At 38.3% G+C, this 17,610-nt stretch overlaps 1 protein-coding gene across 1 annotated transcript in view; it reads right to left on the bottom strand.

Moving 5' to 3' along the window:
- The window catches only part of LAMA4 (laminin subunit alpha 4), a 97,869-nt gene that overhangs the window by 28,520 nt on the left and 51,739 nt on the right, over positions 1 to 17,610 (bottom strand). Inside the window, exons 10-20 of the mRNA XM_071438323.1 lie at positions 17,051 to 17,218; positions 16,090 to 16,283; positions 14,158 to 14,274; positions 12,427 to 12,575; positions 10,309 to 10,450; positions 9,369 to 9,465; positions 8,489 to 8,605; positions 7,684 to 7,869; positions 2,700 to 2,839; positions 1,321 to 1,494; positions 150 to 292 (exon numbers count right to left, since the gene is read on the bottom strand). Coding sequence (XP_071294424.1) covers positions 150 to 292; positions 1,321 to 1,494; positions 2,700 to 2,839; positions 7,684 to 7,869; positions 8,489 to 8,605; positions 9,369 to 9,465; positions 10,309 to 10,450; positions 12,427 to 12,575; positions 14,158 to 14,274; positions 16,090 to 16,283; positions 17,051 to 17,218 — 1,627 coding nt within the window. The remainder of the gene's footprint in view (positions 1 to 149; positions 293 to 1,320; positions 1,495 to 2,699; positions 2,840 to 7,683; positions 7,870 to 8,488; positions 8,606 to 9,368; positions 9,466 to 10,308; positions 10,451 to 12,426; positions 12,576 to 14,157; positions 14,275 to 16,089; positions 16,284 to 17,050; positions 17,219 to 17,610) is intronic.

The following is a 17,610-nucleotide window of genomic DNA, read 5'->3' as shown; positions in this document are numbered from 1 at the left end:
AGAATTTCCATTTATTTCAGTAGGAGTAGAACCAGGGACTGAAAATTCCTGATCAGCAGTTCTGACACAGCGTTTTCTGCTTGATTTTTCCCATGAACTGGGAAAACATGAACTGTTTGATTTTGGAGAAATACACGTTATCACTTTACCTCTCAATTTTGATGATGCTGAAGTAAGAAGGCCAGGTGCTGACTGGCTTGGCATCCAGAGGTATCTCCACATCTTGGCCCCCCAGATTATAAATGTACACAAGGTTGTCATTTTTAATTGCAAGACCAATGTAATGTTTTGCCTAAAACACCAATGGAGAGGGATGTTAGAGATAAAACATTGAAAGAGATTTAATGCAGGACATAAGTAAAGGTACACTTTGATAAACTGAATGACACCTTTAAATATTACCAAAAGCTATTTAAATAGAAACAAAACCTTCATTCTTTAATTGGTTGCTTTCACCACATAAAACTGTACAGAAAAAAAGCCTCTGATATTTTATTTTATATCCATTTTGACTGAGGTAAATTGAAGGTCACGAGATCTCTGCTGACCATGAATTAGTCATGTTCAATGGGAAGCTGTTCATCATTATTTAGTGTGCAGTGCCATGTGCAGGAAATAGTCTAAAGCCTAAGTATTATGCTGTAATTAAATATTCTGCCAAGAGGCGTTTGACTTGATTTATATTCAGTAGACATTCTTTTTAGGAAAGCTTAAAAATGAAGCCTGGCTCTTTACCTTCCCAAGTAGTAGGTTGCCAGAATGATACCTGGCTCGTGAGTTGTGATTTTTTTTCTTTTCAGAACCACAGTTTAAAGAACAGCTATTTCAAAGTAATGATTGAGAGTGTACAGAGTGTACAACAGCAGCACAAGCCACAGATAAAGAAGCCTGCCTATCTTGTGGGCCTATGACCTCAGAGATTTGGAATTGACACTGTCAGCAGCATAAACTGATTAAAGCATATCTCACAGAAGCCAGGCAGGTGACATTAACTGCTTCAGAGCACCTCGGTATTGGCAGAGGAGATAGCAAGTGTGGCTCACAGCAGTGCCAATCAAAGCAGTACACTGCCAGGAAGTCTAATTTGCTTTTTAGAGAGAATCCTTCATTGTTTGGGGTGACAAGTCTCAAGGACAGGGGTCTCAGGAACCCTCGCTCTTTGCTTGTCACAAAATCAATGATGGTCATAGAATAGACACCTTTTGTTCTGAAACACAAAGAAAAAGTGAGAGGAATAACTGAGGGCAAATAAATTTCAAACTGATTTAATTTTTTTCTTTTTTAATCTATGCATAAAAGTTAACTGGGCTATTCTCTTACATTCTTGTTTCCGAGGTACAAAATGAATCTGTCTGGAGAGGCTGCCAGCTGTGGGTTGTCTTTGTGGAGCTTTATGTACAAGCTCATGGAAGTGAAAGATTTCAGTTCTTCCACGTTGATCTTTGGATTGACTTCAACAGCTGATTGGCCTTCAAACATCATAGAGACTTGGACCTGCAGTTGCAAAAGGGCAAAGTGAGACAGGTGTTGTTGTCTGGGGTCGCTACTTAAGGTAAGTATGTAACAATACTGTGCCAGCAGTCTTGCTTACTGCAAGAGTGGAGTTGGCACCTATATATTGGCATGTAAATTGTATGTTTGTAACAATCTTTCCTGAAAGATGCTGTACAGATTATGAAGAAAATGATCTTAAAATTGATTAAAGGTCCTAATGAACTCTGTTTAAGCATATTCATAAAGTAAATTACATTTCAGTGGGAGATAGATGTGTGCTTAGTTGAATCAGGGCTACATTACTATGTATGCCACATAATGAAATTCTTACAGAGCTATAAAACTTCTGCCCATAATTTATTTCTTTGCTTTGGAAGTAGTACAACCATTTTCTGCTCATGAGTAATCCTGTTATATCATTGAATCTACAGTGATATTTATGAGATGCTAAAAAAAATTGGAAAACTGTTCATTTTAGTTCAAAATGCTTTCAACATAACTGAACTAATGTTTTCAAGTTTAAACGCAGTATACCTGAATCACAAAATACATTTTAAAGAACAGTCAAGTACAACACACAAACTGATTTTTCCAAGTTGTGTTCCAGCGCTGTGAACATACAATAATGCACTCAATTTTTTATTTCTCTGAATGGATTTAAGTATACTTGACCTTGGTTTTCTTTTTCTCTCTCTTGTTAGAGAAAAAACCCTCATTATTTATGTATGGTAATGAAAGTGGTTTTTTTTTCTCTATTAAATATGTGTGAGCCAAGGATTCTCTTACCCTGCAGAAAATTAATTCAAGGAAAGGAAAGGAAAAAAAATGCTGTCATCTCAGAAAAGCTTACATTAAATTGCTGTAATTATTACTCATGGTAATTAGCTTTGTAGGAAATTTGCCTACAAATTTTAGGTAATTAGGTTTTGTGGTTCTGGCCACCTTATACATTGTGCCCAAACCTTTATTGTCAAGTTGCTACTGCAGTAACAGTAGTCTACCATGAATACTATGATAATGTCAAAGGCTTGCAAATAGTAACTGTAAAGTTTTTAATGACCTCCAATGTGCTTTGTTCATCCAGTTTTGGGGAGGTGACAATGTTCAGGTTTGTGCTTCTAGCATAGCCCAAGAAAATGGAGGTTACAGTAAGATTTGATTATTAGCACTAGTAACCAAAAGTCACAAAAGTCCAAAAGTTTTACCTTGCTTGCTACACTTCTGGTTTGAGCAATTAACTCTCTGATTCGCTGAATGCTGGAAGAAATATTGTTTGCTGGTGCCTTCTGTTCTACTCTGCGCATCTTGTCCAGGAGTTGAGGGAAAACTTCTGTAAGTTTCTTCACTGCAGTTAGAAAAGAAGAGACAGATCTTTTTTCCTCTTTGAAAGGCTGGTTTTGTATCAGGAATATTCCACCCTATCCTCTTAGGTTAGCTCACCTGTCTCCTTCTGCTTTCTGACCAAGTCATAATTATGATGTGTGAGATGCAGTGATTCCAGAGAGGGTAATGATTTCTAAGAATCTGGTATTACTAAAGGTTTTGGAAATAAGTTTGCACAAAGGACACTATGTTTTCTTAGGACTCATAGGTAATATTGTGGTGTGTTACCTCTGTAATACTTTCCTCAAGGAACTCTGAAAATTAATAGTTTTAACGTTTTAATCTTCCTTCAAGACAAATGAATGTTAAGCCTAATTTTACATCTATGGCAACTGGAGCAGAAGGATTATTTGTTCAGCATCTCATTGGATATCTGGGGCTGACCTAGGAACAGCATCCAAGAGTTATGGCTCATGAACTCTTCAAATTCACTGTGAGGGAGATGTATAGGCTGTTTTCAGCTATGTGTGCCTCCCAGTGTTCATCACCCAGACAGCAGCAGTGGCTGCACAGGAGATGTGTTTGCTTGTGGCTCACAGTCATGACAGAAACACTGCCAATTTCATCCTGTGGTGTACAACAATAGAAGGCCTTAGATGATGATGATGATGATGATGATGCAAGTGCACCTAAACTGTGCTTAGTACCTGTCCTAGGCCTTGTGATTAGTAACCTTGTTAACTTTCCTGCCTGCATCTGCCAGGGGTTATGAATTAGAGTCCTGGACCTTTGGTCTTTCACTGCTGTGTCCTCAGGTGGTTGCTGTGCAAATGTCATTGTTATCAAAGGGAAATGCAGGAGCTCTCTCCTGTTCAAAGTGAGAGAAGTCCTTTCCCAAGAAGATAAGCAGAAAAATTATCAAGAAGGAAAAATAACTACCCTTAATTATAATCCAATTTTATCACATCAGATTCCAATGACATGCTGCCCTTTGAAGGATATTTACACATGACATCATTTTTCATCTTTAATTAAATGTAGGTACAAGAAGCTGAGTATAATGAAATGCGATTTTAGCTGTGAGCTACGTGCATATAAGAAAAATCCAGCATTCAGAGTTAATTTTAATGACATGGATTCACTGTAAAGGTTAAGACCAGATTTGTAGGGTTTAAAGTTATATTTTAGGGGTTGCCAACTTACATCCACCTGCTCTTGTGTTCTTCTTGTCGTATTTTTACCTTTGTGTGAGACTCACGGAAGGGCTTGTGTTGGAAGGGACATTAAAGATCCCCTGGTTCCAACCCCCCTGCTGTGGGCAGGGACACCTTGCACTGGACCACATTGCTGAGAGCCCCACCCAGCCTGGCCTTGAACATTTCTGGCTGAAGACTGCAGAGAGGCAGATAAAGGGGCTCATCATCAGATATAGGAAACTGTATAAAATACAGGGGAGGAGGAGCAGACTCAAATCACTCTTCTGTGCTTCCAGTCTGCATTGAATAAGCTTCAGCCTCGTTCATCTCAACCCAGAATATGAGAATACACCATGGAGTCCTACAAGTCTGCTTGTTTTTGGATAGAGTGAAAAATCTGTATTTGTCAGCCTGTCTCTGCTTGGCTGTTTTCATTTGTGTTTCACTCTCCAAGTTCAGTCCAGGAGTGGGCCATATAGAACTTTAGACCCTCAATTTTTTTTTCCATTTAGTCCTGAAAGGCCTTATGTAGAAGGACTTAGTAATCAGCTGTTCTATATAAAGAACTGTACATTAAAATATCATGACTTTAATGAATCCTCAAAGAATTACAGTAAATTTTGGTGATCCCAAAATGTGTTAAATTTTCTATTTAAAAAACCCCAACAAAACCCAAATCAACTCACAGGAAGTTTTCTTTACCTTTTTCCATTTTTAAGGCAAAAAATACTGCAGTCTCAGAAAATGATTTAGCAAATTGCAGCTACTTTTTTGTTTTTAATAATCTGTAACTCACTTGGACTTGTGTTTGATTTGTTATCTTAAAACCTGGCTTTTCTGTTTGATATTTGATGTATTAAACTTGAAATGCTACTATAACATGTAAACACAAAACTGACATCTGTAACTACTAGAACTATTGTGAAATCTCAGTATAAATCTCTTCCTCTTGGCCTTTATAATGAAATTCTTCAACACAGAAGAACATTGATTTTGATTTTTGTCTTTGAGAAGAAGGTGAGAGTGGAAAAGAAAACTAGTCTTACACAATGATAAAATATAAAAAAAAAGAATAGAAGGGAAATTGTCAAGAAGGAAATACCCTTTTACTTTTTCCTTCCCAAACTGTCTGCCACCCTCTCTGCTGAAGCCCGCCTGTTCCCTGCACAATGGCAGCATGGACTATTCTCAGACAAACTGCACAGCCAAGATATGCTCTCACCCTTCCAAACACCAAGTGAAAGCTTTATTCAAGGACAGTGCAGACATGCCAGCTTAGAGGCTTCACCTGCTCTGGCACTGATATTGGCATGAAGATCAGGTGTTTTGGTGTTCCAGGCACCTGTCTGAACATTTGTTGTGACTTTTCTTTGGACTTGGATGGACATTGCTCCTGTTGGAGCAACCTCTTCTGGCAGAATACACAGCTGATCTGGGAACGCTCCACCGTGCCTGCCATGTCTGCATCTGTCTTCTTGGGCTGTCAATCACAATCACATCTGTCTGGAGCACTACCCGTGCCAGCCTCCTGTGTGGCACTCATCTCTCTTCTCAGCTATTTCCACTGGATCTTTCTGGCAAAAACACCTCATCATGCCTTTAGACAAACAAATCAAATGCCTTCAGAGCAAAAATGCCATGGGAAAGCTTCCTCCACAACTGTACTAGGGCACACTTTGCTGTAGGTTGGATATTAGCATCTCTCCAACAGTTAATTTGTGGTCAGCAGGCCCTCCAGGAGCTCAAATAGGAACAAATATTTTCAAGGTGACTCCTGACCTGCAAGCCCACCATCACAGAGACTTTTTTCCAGGCACATCACATAGGAGCTGTTCTTGTTCCTTTTTGGGAACATAGCCAAGGGAGAGCTGGCCATTTTAACTCTGTTCACTCTTACAGAGCACCTCAAATGCTGCTGGAAATATTTCCTCCAGTACAAGAGCTAGTATGAGCAGATTTTTTTTGAATCCTGTATGTCTGCTGGCATTTTGAGCATGAAGAGCCAAATGCAGTCTGTGTTGCTGCTCTACCCACTAAGCTGGCAAGGGAAAATGTTAAATGTAAATCAAGTGTAAAGGTGAATAAAAACAGCCCCATGTGTAAGCTACAGCACACTGTTTCACTTGGAAATTTTTCATCGTACCATTCCCTCTTGGGAGGCCAGTCATATCCACATTTGCATGATTTTACATGGTAATTAGAGCTCATAGCCTAAACTACTCTGTGGTGATCAAAAACATTTTACAGGAATGCAATTCAATACAAGTGCTGTTATATTAACTACACTCTTATGGAGCTCTGTGCAGGGACTAGCAGTGAGCTTACCCATTCCCAGAGGGACAGGTTCACTGTTTCCTTTTGATGAAAAGCTCAGAGAAATCTGAGTTTCCTCCAGTTCTGGAGCCAGAAATTGGGATATTGAATATCACTGAATTTCTTCTCGTAAAGGGAACCACTTCTATGCCAGTTCTTGGGAGCACTCACTTAACCAAAAATAATAGCGGTGAGGGTCTTATGGATCATGGACTTCTGAAAATAACATGACTCTTGGGATTCCCCAGCTGAGAGGGAAGACTGTGACTTTGGAACACTAGAAACAGTGTTGGGTTTGGCGCTCATAACACCATTTGCAGTAAAATGACACTTGAGTTGCAAACTTCCTGATAGAAGGAGAAAAGACTTAGGGCAGTAGATCTGAGATTCAGACTTTCTGGAGACAGAGTCAATGAGATTATGGAATTTCTCTGGGGCACTTTTAGGAGGAAAGACATCACTGAACAGGTTTGCAGGTGATGGTATCATCAAAAGTGTGAAGGAAATGACTTGTTCTGGACTTCCAACCTCCCTAGCCATAAATATCTTAGGATAAGTGAGCCTCAAGAATACATGGAGCAATAAATAGTGGTGCTGTAATCAATTTTTTATTCCAGATATTTTCATTTCTAGATTGATTATTTTCTTCCCCAATTATTCTTTTCCTTCTTTCTACAGTCACTTCATTTCAGCTTCATTTTCACGTCTCTTTTTCTACTCTTGTCTACCATCTTCATTTTAATTTTGTAGTCTGCCTTAGCTTTTCTTTTGTCTTTTTATTTCCCTTAAATTTTTCATAATAACTTTTCCAGTTTTTCCAATAATAAAAGTAGAATTAATGTGATGTTTACAAGCTTCTCCAGAAATCACCCTGCTTAAATATTTTATTTCCTCTTTTATCCTCTTTGACCCCTTTGTTTAGACTACAAGCTCATCAAGTGAGGGACCATTTCTTCTCCATGTTTGCACTCCTGAAGACAAAAGGGCTCTGTTTTCAAATGCTTCTCAATGTTAAAAAGCAAATAAATAAAAAACCCTAAATCACCAACCATAATGGGAAGAAGTGTTTAAACAAGCTGTTTACCATTCAATGTGACCTTGGTACCCTGATAAAAATGAACTAGAATTCAGTAAGTCTTCAGCACTTAAGTGTTTAAATAGTTTTTGGAAGTCCCTGAGGATCCAGCATTCTTAAAATATAGTCAAGACCAAGACAACTGCTAATTTGTGGAAATTTTCATGGAGGCAAAATGCTAGAAGGTTATACACGATGAATATGCAATGTAAACAATTCATACAACATGTTATTGCAGTGATTTGTTAACACTGAGGAATGGCAAACTTCAGGTCACCCTACCTGCATCCCCAGCTGAATGCACAGCACTGTCATATGCCTGTGAATTGTGCTGGAAGTCTTGCAGGTTTTGGGACCACAGCCTCACGTTCTCATCCATGGGGGTGGTAGCCTGTGTTACTGTTGTGGTGGCACTTACAGCCTCTGCAGTCTTCAGCTGAGCTTGCTCCAAACGCTCTCTGGCCTCCTCTACAGAACAAATAGGGAATGATAGGAAATGAACTCTCTCAAATATTCAAGCGTTGTGTGTCCCATCCCTGCCCACTCTCTGTCTTTCCCTTCCCTTTTCTCTTCTTCCCTCCAGTTTATAATACACTGAGCATGATGCTGTATGGAATGGAATATTCTTTTTGTCAGTTGGGGTCAGATGTCCTGGCTGTGCTCCTTCTTAGCTTCCCATGCATCCCCAGTATCCTCACCAGCATGAAAAGCAGAAAAGGCTTTGGCTCCGTGTAAGCCCTGCTCAGTAGCAACAAAAGAACCTCTGTATTATCAACTCTGTGTTCAAAAAAAATCCAAAATACAGCCTCATGCTAGTCACTGTGAAGAAAATTAACTCTACTGCAGCCAAGACCAGCACAAGGTTCAAGAAGAATATTAAAAATTTCAGTGGCAAAACACTTATTTTCATTCTGAAAGTGTTAAAGCAGGGTATTTGATATCTAGGTCTGGTAGTTTCAGCCAAACTCTTTTAAGTGTCCACAGTGCCGAACTCTAGTAAGCAACTTCACATCCATATTCAAAGATAAAAATGTGCTCTTGAATGTATGAAGATAAAGCATCACAGAGATGAAGTTCCTCCTCCAACCTGTCTCTGCTGACTGCATTTTTGCGATGGCTCTCATCAGCTGGCTCCGCAGGGCGTTCATTCTGGCCACAGTGCCATTGACTTGCCAGCTGGTGTCTGCAATGGTGTAACTGCTGCCTGTGGGGACAAAAGGAAGGCACAGCTGAGGGGCATCCAAGTAGTGTCTGAAAAGGTAAATTCAGTCCTGGGGAGGTATGACCTTAGGTATTCACTATGCCATGGACAGTATACCATGGCCTCTTTTAGTTTATGACATACTTGCACTCCTGACTTAACAGAGTCTAAAGGAAAAACCAGCCCTGCAGCACCCCTGCTTGCCACAGGGTGTCTTCCAAAAACCTGGAGAGCTGTGTTGCAGTCAGTATTCTTTGTCCTTGCTTTACCAACAGTGCTGAGAATGGCTGCAACTGGTACACAGGAATAGTCTCAAATTGTCCTCAAAATTTTAAAAAGTAATTCTGTAATTCTAGATCTTTCTTTCATTTACAGTGAAGAAAGGCCAAACTACTTTAACATTTATTATTACCCTCCACTGGTGAAATCCAGCTTTCTGAACATTTAAGCTGCTGTGATTTGATTTTAATTGAACTACTTAATTTAGTATATTTACTCAGTGAAAAACAGTTTGCAGGGTCCCACATTAAAATGATAGTTGTATCTGAAATGGACTTTTCATGAATGAAATAAACTATCAGTATCTAGTAGGAAGATAAAACGTGAGCTACTCAAACTCTGCCCATGGCCATTTCAAGTACTTTGTGTGGTAAATTCAATCAATAACCTATTCTGTTGCAGCAGTAATTCTGCTTAGTGATGTGCTTCTGAAATTTATTTTAGTGGCTATAAGCTGATTGGGAAAGTAGAAAGAATGTATATTTACTGTCATGTGCTGTCCGTTGTAGCTGCATGGCTCGGATGAGAAGTTCTTCACTTTTACCTTTATGGTAAATGACCTGAGTATCAATTCCAACTGCAGCCTACAAGCATGTTTCAAAAAAGAAAGTCAGAATAATTCTTATCAAATATTCCACTTTATTGTGATCAATTGTGGACAATATTTTACCTGCATATAAATGCAACTGCAAGGTCACTTGCAGTTTAATGCTTTGTTAACATTTAAGATTGGCAGCTGGATTGGAAAAAAGTCTGAAAAGCAAAGTTTTCTGTTTCAAGAAAGTTTAGAGAAATGTATGGTTTTCCAAACAACAGTACTGAGTAACAAAGATGGAGAAAAAAATCCTCTTGCTATCCCACTAATAAATTACTGGTAAATAACATGTATACAGGTTGGTAACTACAGGCATACAAAAAATATGTTTGTAGTTGTAGCAAGTATTTTTGAATAGAAAGGCCAGAGAAAAAAATCAGCATCCTACTCCTTACACTGAGTGTATGCATGGGCTTTGTCCCATTTCAGCCTGATTTTCTATGAGGTGCAGTGATGCCTTGACCACATTTCCTGCCACATGGCACTGAGTGAAGCAGGAGGACTCAAGCACTAAATGCCAGCTCAGGTTCCTGCAGGAGCAGGGAGTTGTCTGTAATTTCACAGAAATGTCTCAATGTGAGTGACAACACAGAGCAGCATCACCCTATGGGACAGAGACAAAAGAACCTCTTGTGTCTTTTAAATACCAGGAGACTTCAGACTGGAAGAATAATTAACTACATGGGATTTAATTCAGGAAATAATAAAGGGAAAAATTGTGCAGTGAGAAGTTCAATACTGCCAGTTAAGATAAATTTGTTTTTTCTTTACACTTAGGTGCCTGGAGTCTCTGAAACATTGTAAAGTGAAAGCTAGTATGAAAATTACTTACATCCTTGACCCGGTTTGTTGTGTTCAGTGCCAACAATGCAACTTCATTGGCTTCTTCTATATAACCAGCAATGTTTTCATACACATTTGAAGCATTGATTGCCCTTTGTACCAAACCATTTGAATCAACACCATACAAATTCCTGTTAAAAAGAGAGCAAAAGGTGAAAGAAACCAAACTGAATCAAATTAGTTTCTGACTACATAATCACGCACATAAATGTACTTGGCCTAACTGGTATTCTCTTCGTTGTGTTTGACCAATCTGAAGCAGGTGAAAACTGTTTGGATAGAAGAGTCTTCCCTGCCATTTAACTCTAAGAATTTTGCCCTTAACATTTATGTGAGCAGCAACAAATGACTACTCAGCTTTTACTTTCTTTCTTTCTTTTTTTTTTTTTTCTAGATTAGATATTCCATAAATTAACAGAATAACAGGTCTCCTTCTTTAGGAATAATTCCCATCCATGAATGGAAAGACCTATGTGTTCCATTGCCCAGGATAGCTGTGTCACTGTCCTGTTTATATTTTCCAAAGATAAGTGGGAAAAGGGGGATAATCAGATGAAGAACTACCCTTAGCCATGAGAATTTGCAGAAAGTTATACTGAAAGAAACCTTTAATGGCATGGTTTTGATCTGCGTATTAGGTGATAACTGGTCTTCAGGGAAGGTTCCAAACAGAGGATAGTTCAGGGCTCAACATTCATCTGTTAACCATTTTGAATTGATATTATTTTTTAATGTTTTTGTGATAAGCAGATTTCAAAGTATATTTTAGAAATAGATTCTAAATATAGATGTGTTTGCACATGTGTGCATTCACTTCAAAGTGTTTGCACACCGAGAGATTATTAAATTTCCAGATTCAGCATTATTGCAAGAATTTTCTGCTTAAGTCCCTTAAGGCAAAACAATAAACTCAGTCAAATAAAAGCCTAACAGGCTAATAAAGCAAACCTATAAAACCAAGATGTTTTGAAGACAGGCTAAATGTTTTAAAGAATTAAAGTTTCACTGCAGGACAATCTTCTCTACAAATAACGGAGTCAGCATTATTCCATCTGGGTATTTTGTAATTACTTCTGTTTGCTTTTTTGTGAAATTCCTTATGTGTTGGACTTGGTAATAATTTTTAAATTATTTTGGTAAGGGAGGAAGAGTAGCTATATGGGGTATTTTCTTTCAAGTTGGTCTGTTGTCCCCAGTTAGCTGATCTCAGACTGAACATACTCTTTGGTTTTTATGTTTCTGCAGTTTGTGTGTCATTATAGAACAGTTTCAGATGTCAGCTTTATACAATTGCATAAAAGAAGGCCATCTGTTATTTTTTTCTCTATTTTAATCTCCTATCTAGGGCATATGAATATTAAGAAACAACTGGTATTTAGATAATATACTTGAAGAGTATTTGTAAGCTTATCTTCCAAAAGCATATGCCTATGATATTACTTAAGGTAGAATTTGGTGACATATTTTATTTAAGAATTCATTTACAGCAGTGATTTTTTCCATGGATAGTCCCAATTGCAAAAAAAAAAAAATTAAATTTACCTAGATTTTTTAGTAAATTGGTGCAATATTGATGCATTTAGTATCTTCCAGCAAAATATAAAGACATACAATAAGTTTTTGATATTGTTGTGAGCCAGTTTCATTGGGACAGAACCTACTAAGCATCAGAACTGCTCCATCTGTAAAACTGTTCTTGGAATAAAATTATCTGGAAGCTTGTTTTGTGCCCTGTAATGCTAAGCATTTTTTTCATGTAAATGAACTTACTGACATGAGCAGTTTCTGCAGACCCCATTTAATTTTGCTTGTGATATTTTACTTTTCACTAATCCACCTTTCTTATTTTGCTCTAGGAAGAGGAGAACATGCCCAATTAGACTAGAGAGAATGTGATGCAAGATATATCCTTGTTCTTTAAAAAGTTCCATAGATTTTGCCTAGCTCAACTTCAGCTGCTCTCTGTGGACCATGACAAGTCCTTCTACACAAGACTTAACACTGATTTGTTTAGTGCTTATTCATTGTCACTGTGCTTCTGCTTGTCTTTTCAGCTGTTCAGTAAGTGGCACTTGTATGAACAGAATCTGCTGAAGTTAAATTTTACCCATCCAGCTCATCAGCAAGTCTTCTTAGGTTTTGTGCATGATGCATAGCCTTCTCTACCAGTTCATCATCAAACAGGGACAGGTTGGCTATTTTTTCTTGCAGTTCCTTTTTTGCTCCATCTATTTCTGCATAGAACCCCGATGCATTCTGAACAAAACAGGGAAGGGAGGAAAGAAGATGAAAGTAGTAAAAATAAAGTCTGTATTTTGATTATTATGGGTTTTTTTACCCTTTATGTTATTATAATGTTCCTTTATTTCTGCTATGGTTGTTTTATTTTACATCTTTAAGAGAAAAAGAGGAAAGATCTAATGGTGAATGCCAGTATGGAGACAAATGCAGGCAGATGAAAATAACAAAAATTCCAGAAATCACTTAAGAAGGCATTGGAGAGACATGCATAAAATAAAAAAGGAAATGGTAAAAGTATTTCTATATGTCCTATATGTTTGCTCCAGAATTGTGCCAATGACAAGTCTTTTAGAGTGAAGTCCCCTTTCTGCCTTCTTGCACAGAGAGATTCCTCATGCTAAGACATCTTGGATTAGTCTAATTTGCAAATCAGTCCACCTAAATACTACCTGTGTATGTATAGGCAAGGAGAAGGGGAATTCCTTTGCCTTAGCTGTGTTTCTTCCTTTTATAAAATACTTGGGGGAAGACCAAAGGCCTGCATTCACTTTCTCTCCAGTACACAAGTTTGCCAATGTATTTGAAGATTATAATGTGGCAACATGTGATTATAAATACAAAATACATGAAAAAGCATGAAACTGAGAGAGGGAAAAAGGATGAATGGGTGAAATGTGAAAATACTTGTTGCTGATGAGGATGGACAATGGATGATATTTGTACTTCCTTCCCTGCAGTGTGAACATCCTCAATGTGGAACCCAAAATGATTAATTGCAGCAATTTGTTTTGCACAAACCACCAGAGAAAAACTCCAACGTACTGCTTGAACACAGGGATGGTTGCAAAGTAAGTGGTTGTTCTGTTTTCTCAAATTATTTTTTCAAAGAAAAATTAATGACTTTTCATAAATGCTTTTGTGTCAAGAAGTGGGCAGCTGTGACCAAAATGAATGCTTGTAGAAGATTTTATTTTTTCTTCAGCTATTTCAAAATTTTAAAGTAAGTCATGAAGAAAGAAAGCAGCTTTGGTAAACATTTTACTTAGCAAATTCCTAGTTTTATTTTCCTTATCTTCTCATAGAAAAGCCAAACCCTGAAAATGTCTACAAATTTCCTTGAGCACCATGTCTGATTCAAAACACTGGATAGTAGTCTATGGCTCCAGAAAAGGATTTCTATACAACAATCTGGTTATATATGTTTGACACAGTGCCTGATTCTAATGCTGGTATCTGGGATCTTTAGTATTCTTCCATGCTCACTTGTAGGCACTAGGAAAGGAATTTAGCATATAATGCAGTCTTTTACCAGAACATCTTTTGGCAGCTGCCTATAATGAAATAATTGAGAACTCTACAGCATAATCTTTCATTATGCTTTGCCTACAGTAGTATGTCCTTATATTAGAATTATTTATTTTTACAGTAAATTGTAATAACAGAGCTTTTCATCCAAGAAAACCATCTACTTTTTCAGGGAATATTAGCCAGTGTTTCACTGAAGCAGTATAAAGAAGGAGAGCTTTTCCATTAGTGATCTAAACATGACTTAAAAAAATCTGGATGTATCATTTAAACAAGCTCCTGAGGCACTTACCTTTATTACTTCACTTAACTCAGAATTGACCTTTTGTGGTCCTTCCAAAATAGCTGTGGCACTGAGCAGAATGCTGTTCACTTCATCCATTTGCTCTTTTGTCTTCTCATGTTGTTTCTAAAAAGGAAGTTCAAAACATAAATCACATCCAATACCATTTGTGCTTTGATGTGTTAATTTTTTGTTAAATGTGCTGGAGTTAATTAAAAGATAGTGGTGAGCTAAATAGATTTTAGACATATCAGAAGTCTGATTTTCCAAGACAGGTCTAATTGCTACATTTTATGATGTGAATTAATTTTGTTTGTTTGTTTTGTGAAAGAAATGTTGGATGATTTGAAAAAGTATTAATATAATTTTATGTTACAGACTAAGAAGCTATAGGAATGAAGCAATATTCAGTGCACAGCAGAGACAAACTAAACATGGATTTTTCATAGTCATCTGGAGACTAAATTTTTCTGGAGCTTTTTTAAATCTACAGTACAGAGATCTCTTTTCCTTGTCAGTAGTAAAGCAGTAAAGATTGTCAGTGAACAATTTCTTTTGTATAGAATCTGCTTTCATTGTGAGGAATAATGGAGATCCAAATGGTTAAGAACAGTGAACAAATACGACTACACGCTTCAGGCTTTGCTTCATAACTGTGAGACAAGCTGTGGCTTGGCACTGTAATTATGGAACAATGGAAGAACAGAAGAGGTTTTGTACTTAAGGATCTCAAGCTCTTGTGAAAGGATTCACTGGAGGAGCATGCCTGATTTCTCTATTGAATTCTTAGACCTTCCGTATCAGCATGAACTTCTAGCACGGCAAATTTCAAGAACTCAAAACTCTGCCACTGATGCTCTGAAACACAGATGTTGGCCTGAATTTGTGGGATCATTCTTCAATGATCTTCAAAGAATGATTTGTGGGGTCATTCTTCAAATCACAAAATTGCTTACTAATGCTCTCTCCTCCAGAATACAAACAATTTCTGCCATTGAAATGAAAACAGTTTGATTTGAAAGGCCCCAGATTGTTCTCTTTGTAATTATTTTCCTTGCTGAAAAAATAAATTAGAAGTTTTAGGTGCGATATTTTGGTTTTGAATCCCTTAAAATAAATTTATGAAAAGAGGGAAAGAATCACAGAACTGCTCTGAAGAGAAGGGGACAGGTCACTTCTGAGCTGTCTTCCTAAGTGGAAGCTTTACTTTGTTCAGAACCCTGAAACTGTTCATTTGGACAAGACACAGGGGAAAACTGTTGTAGCCTTATAGCTAAGCTAGGAAGTTCTCCTAGCAAGTAGGAAACCCAATTTCAAGGTACCTATTGTGGAGCAGTTGGATGGATTTGTGCAACAATGGATTTGTGCCTGGAGACTCAAGGACAACTGTCAACTCCTGAAAAAGTGGGGATGCATTTTGTTTAAAGTGGTTCAGAGGAAGTTTGGATCAGACAATATGGATGCACTCAGCCCAGGGCACAAATACAGTGCAGGGTCTTTATAAGTAATTGTTTTCTTAGAACAGAATTAGTTGTGTGAACATGAGGCCCTCTCATATTATGTCAGGACAAAATTGGATGAAATAATCCCACCACAATATTTGTAGCAGCCATGCTACCTGAAATTTCAAGTTTCTTGAATTTTACTGTAATGTGCCTTTCTACTCTAGGCATAAATATCCATCTCTTCCTCAGTCTGATGAGGCATGACATGCGCAAACTTCTCATTTATTGTCTCTCTACAAATAGATAATAGTACCTTGCACTTCTACAAGCTGTTTCTTAGAACTGAAGAGTCAAACTCATCCTGCTGAGTGCTCCATGAAATTCTTTCTTGGTGTGGTGATTCCTGAATCTAAATTGTGTGCAATCTACTGTTTTAAGCAGTGGCAGAGATGGAGTGTTCACAGTCAACACTTATGATAAATGCAGTGCACAGTACCTCCTGCCTTTGGAGCCTGGCTGTGTTTTCCCTGTTTATATCCTCTGTTTGTGTGACATAGTCAAGCGCCTCGCCTAATGCCTCCTCCAGGTCTGACAGCTTCACATCCTGTTCGCTGAGCTGCTCCAGCACATCAGTTACCAGGGATCTGGTGTCATTGTGCTTCTCATGAAATGCTTCAATTTGCTGTAGCACTGGAAGAAAAATGAGGCCAATAAATCCAAAGCTTGCATTTCTGACAGAACTTACCTATACAGCAATTTCTTTGCTGTTATTCAGGTGACAGTAAAACACCTTTTGTAAAGCTCACTTGAGGGATTATATACCTAGATTTTAATTTTCCCTTCTCTTTTAAGAAGGAAAGATGCCTCCCATTTTACTATTTCATTTTAATCCCATTACTTCCCCCTCTGAAATACATTTTATTAAAAGAAACTAGGTCTGTCTTTGCCTGCTTTTCATGTGTTTTTCATTGTTAAACCTAGGCAGCCTGTTCTGGAGAAGACAGTCTTTATGCCTCATATTCTGACTCATATTCACTAAGCTGTGAGAAATAGGCTGCCGCTTTTTCCCATGCTTTCCCAAAGCTTTCCCAAATCTTTTCTCTCTCTGCTGGTGTTTGCTGTCCCCATAACAGAGCTGGCAGGGGGGGAGGATGCTCACATGAACAATGCCAGCCCTGCCATGAACCTTCCTCAGCAGCTGTTGTTGAGGTGCTGCAGTGCACAGGCGCACACAGACACACAGACCTTTTCCTCCCCGTTCTGCTGTGAGGAGCACCAAGCACCAGCAGGGACTTGGGGCTGGAATTTGGGAGCAGCAGCATCTCCAGCACACCAGCTGGTGCTTGCCAAGTGCCTGCTGGTCCTTCCCCAGGGCTCAGCAGTACACCCAGAGCTGCCCAGCACCTGCCAGCTGAGCATCAGCATGTGGCTGAAGGAAAAACTGACTTAAAACTCACACTCCTCTGCTGCATTTTCCTCCTCATCTGCAAGTTGCCTCTGATTAGTGAAAGGCTTTCGACGTTTGATCTCCTTCAGCATCTCTTCAGCCACGCTGCGCTTCTGGGCAATTTCTTCAGGGCTCAGCTCTTGTTGAATTGCATAGTATTTTGACTTGCTGCTGATTTCTAGGGGGAAAAAGGAACAGATGGTTGATTCAGTATGACTACAGAGAAATAAATACTGTGGACTACTTTTACTTTTGTGACTTGTGATGATACTGATGGCAAAATAAAGTTTTGATTATCTTCAACTCCATAGTAGGTAATCATTATGTTTGATCCAATCTTAATATTAAACCTGTAAATAATTCACACATTCTGTCACGTGTGGAGGTCTCAACAGAAGAGGATGGGATTAAGCAGATGTAGGTTGTGTGCATTATTTGGCTTGACATTTCTTATAGGCTGGGATAATAATTTTATTTTGGATTCTGTGGCATGTATCAGGCCGGGACTTTCATCTAGGATCATGGTTTTTAAGTGCTGCTGTTTATAAAATAATAACAATGCTAAGGAGA

Source organism: Agelaius tricolor, unplaced genomic scaffold (assembly GCF_023055355.1).
Source record: "Agelaius tricolor isolate 1412-34295 unplaced genomic scaffold, bAgeTri1.0.p SCAF_1, whole genome shotgun sequence".
Taxonomy (NCBI): Eukaryota; Metazoa; Chordata; class Aves; order Passeriformes; family Icteridae; genus Agelaius; species Agelaius tricolor.
Note: the sequence above shows the minus strand (reverse complement) of the source record. Positions and strands in the feature narration are given on the sequence as shown.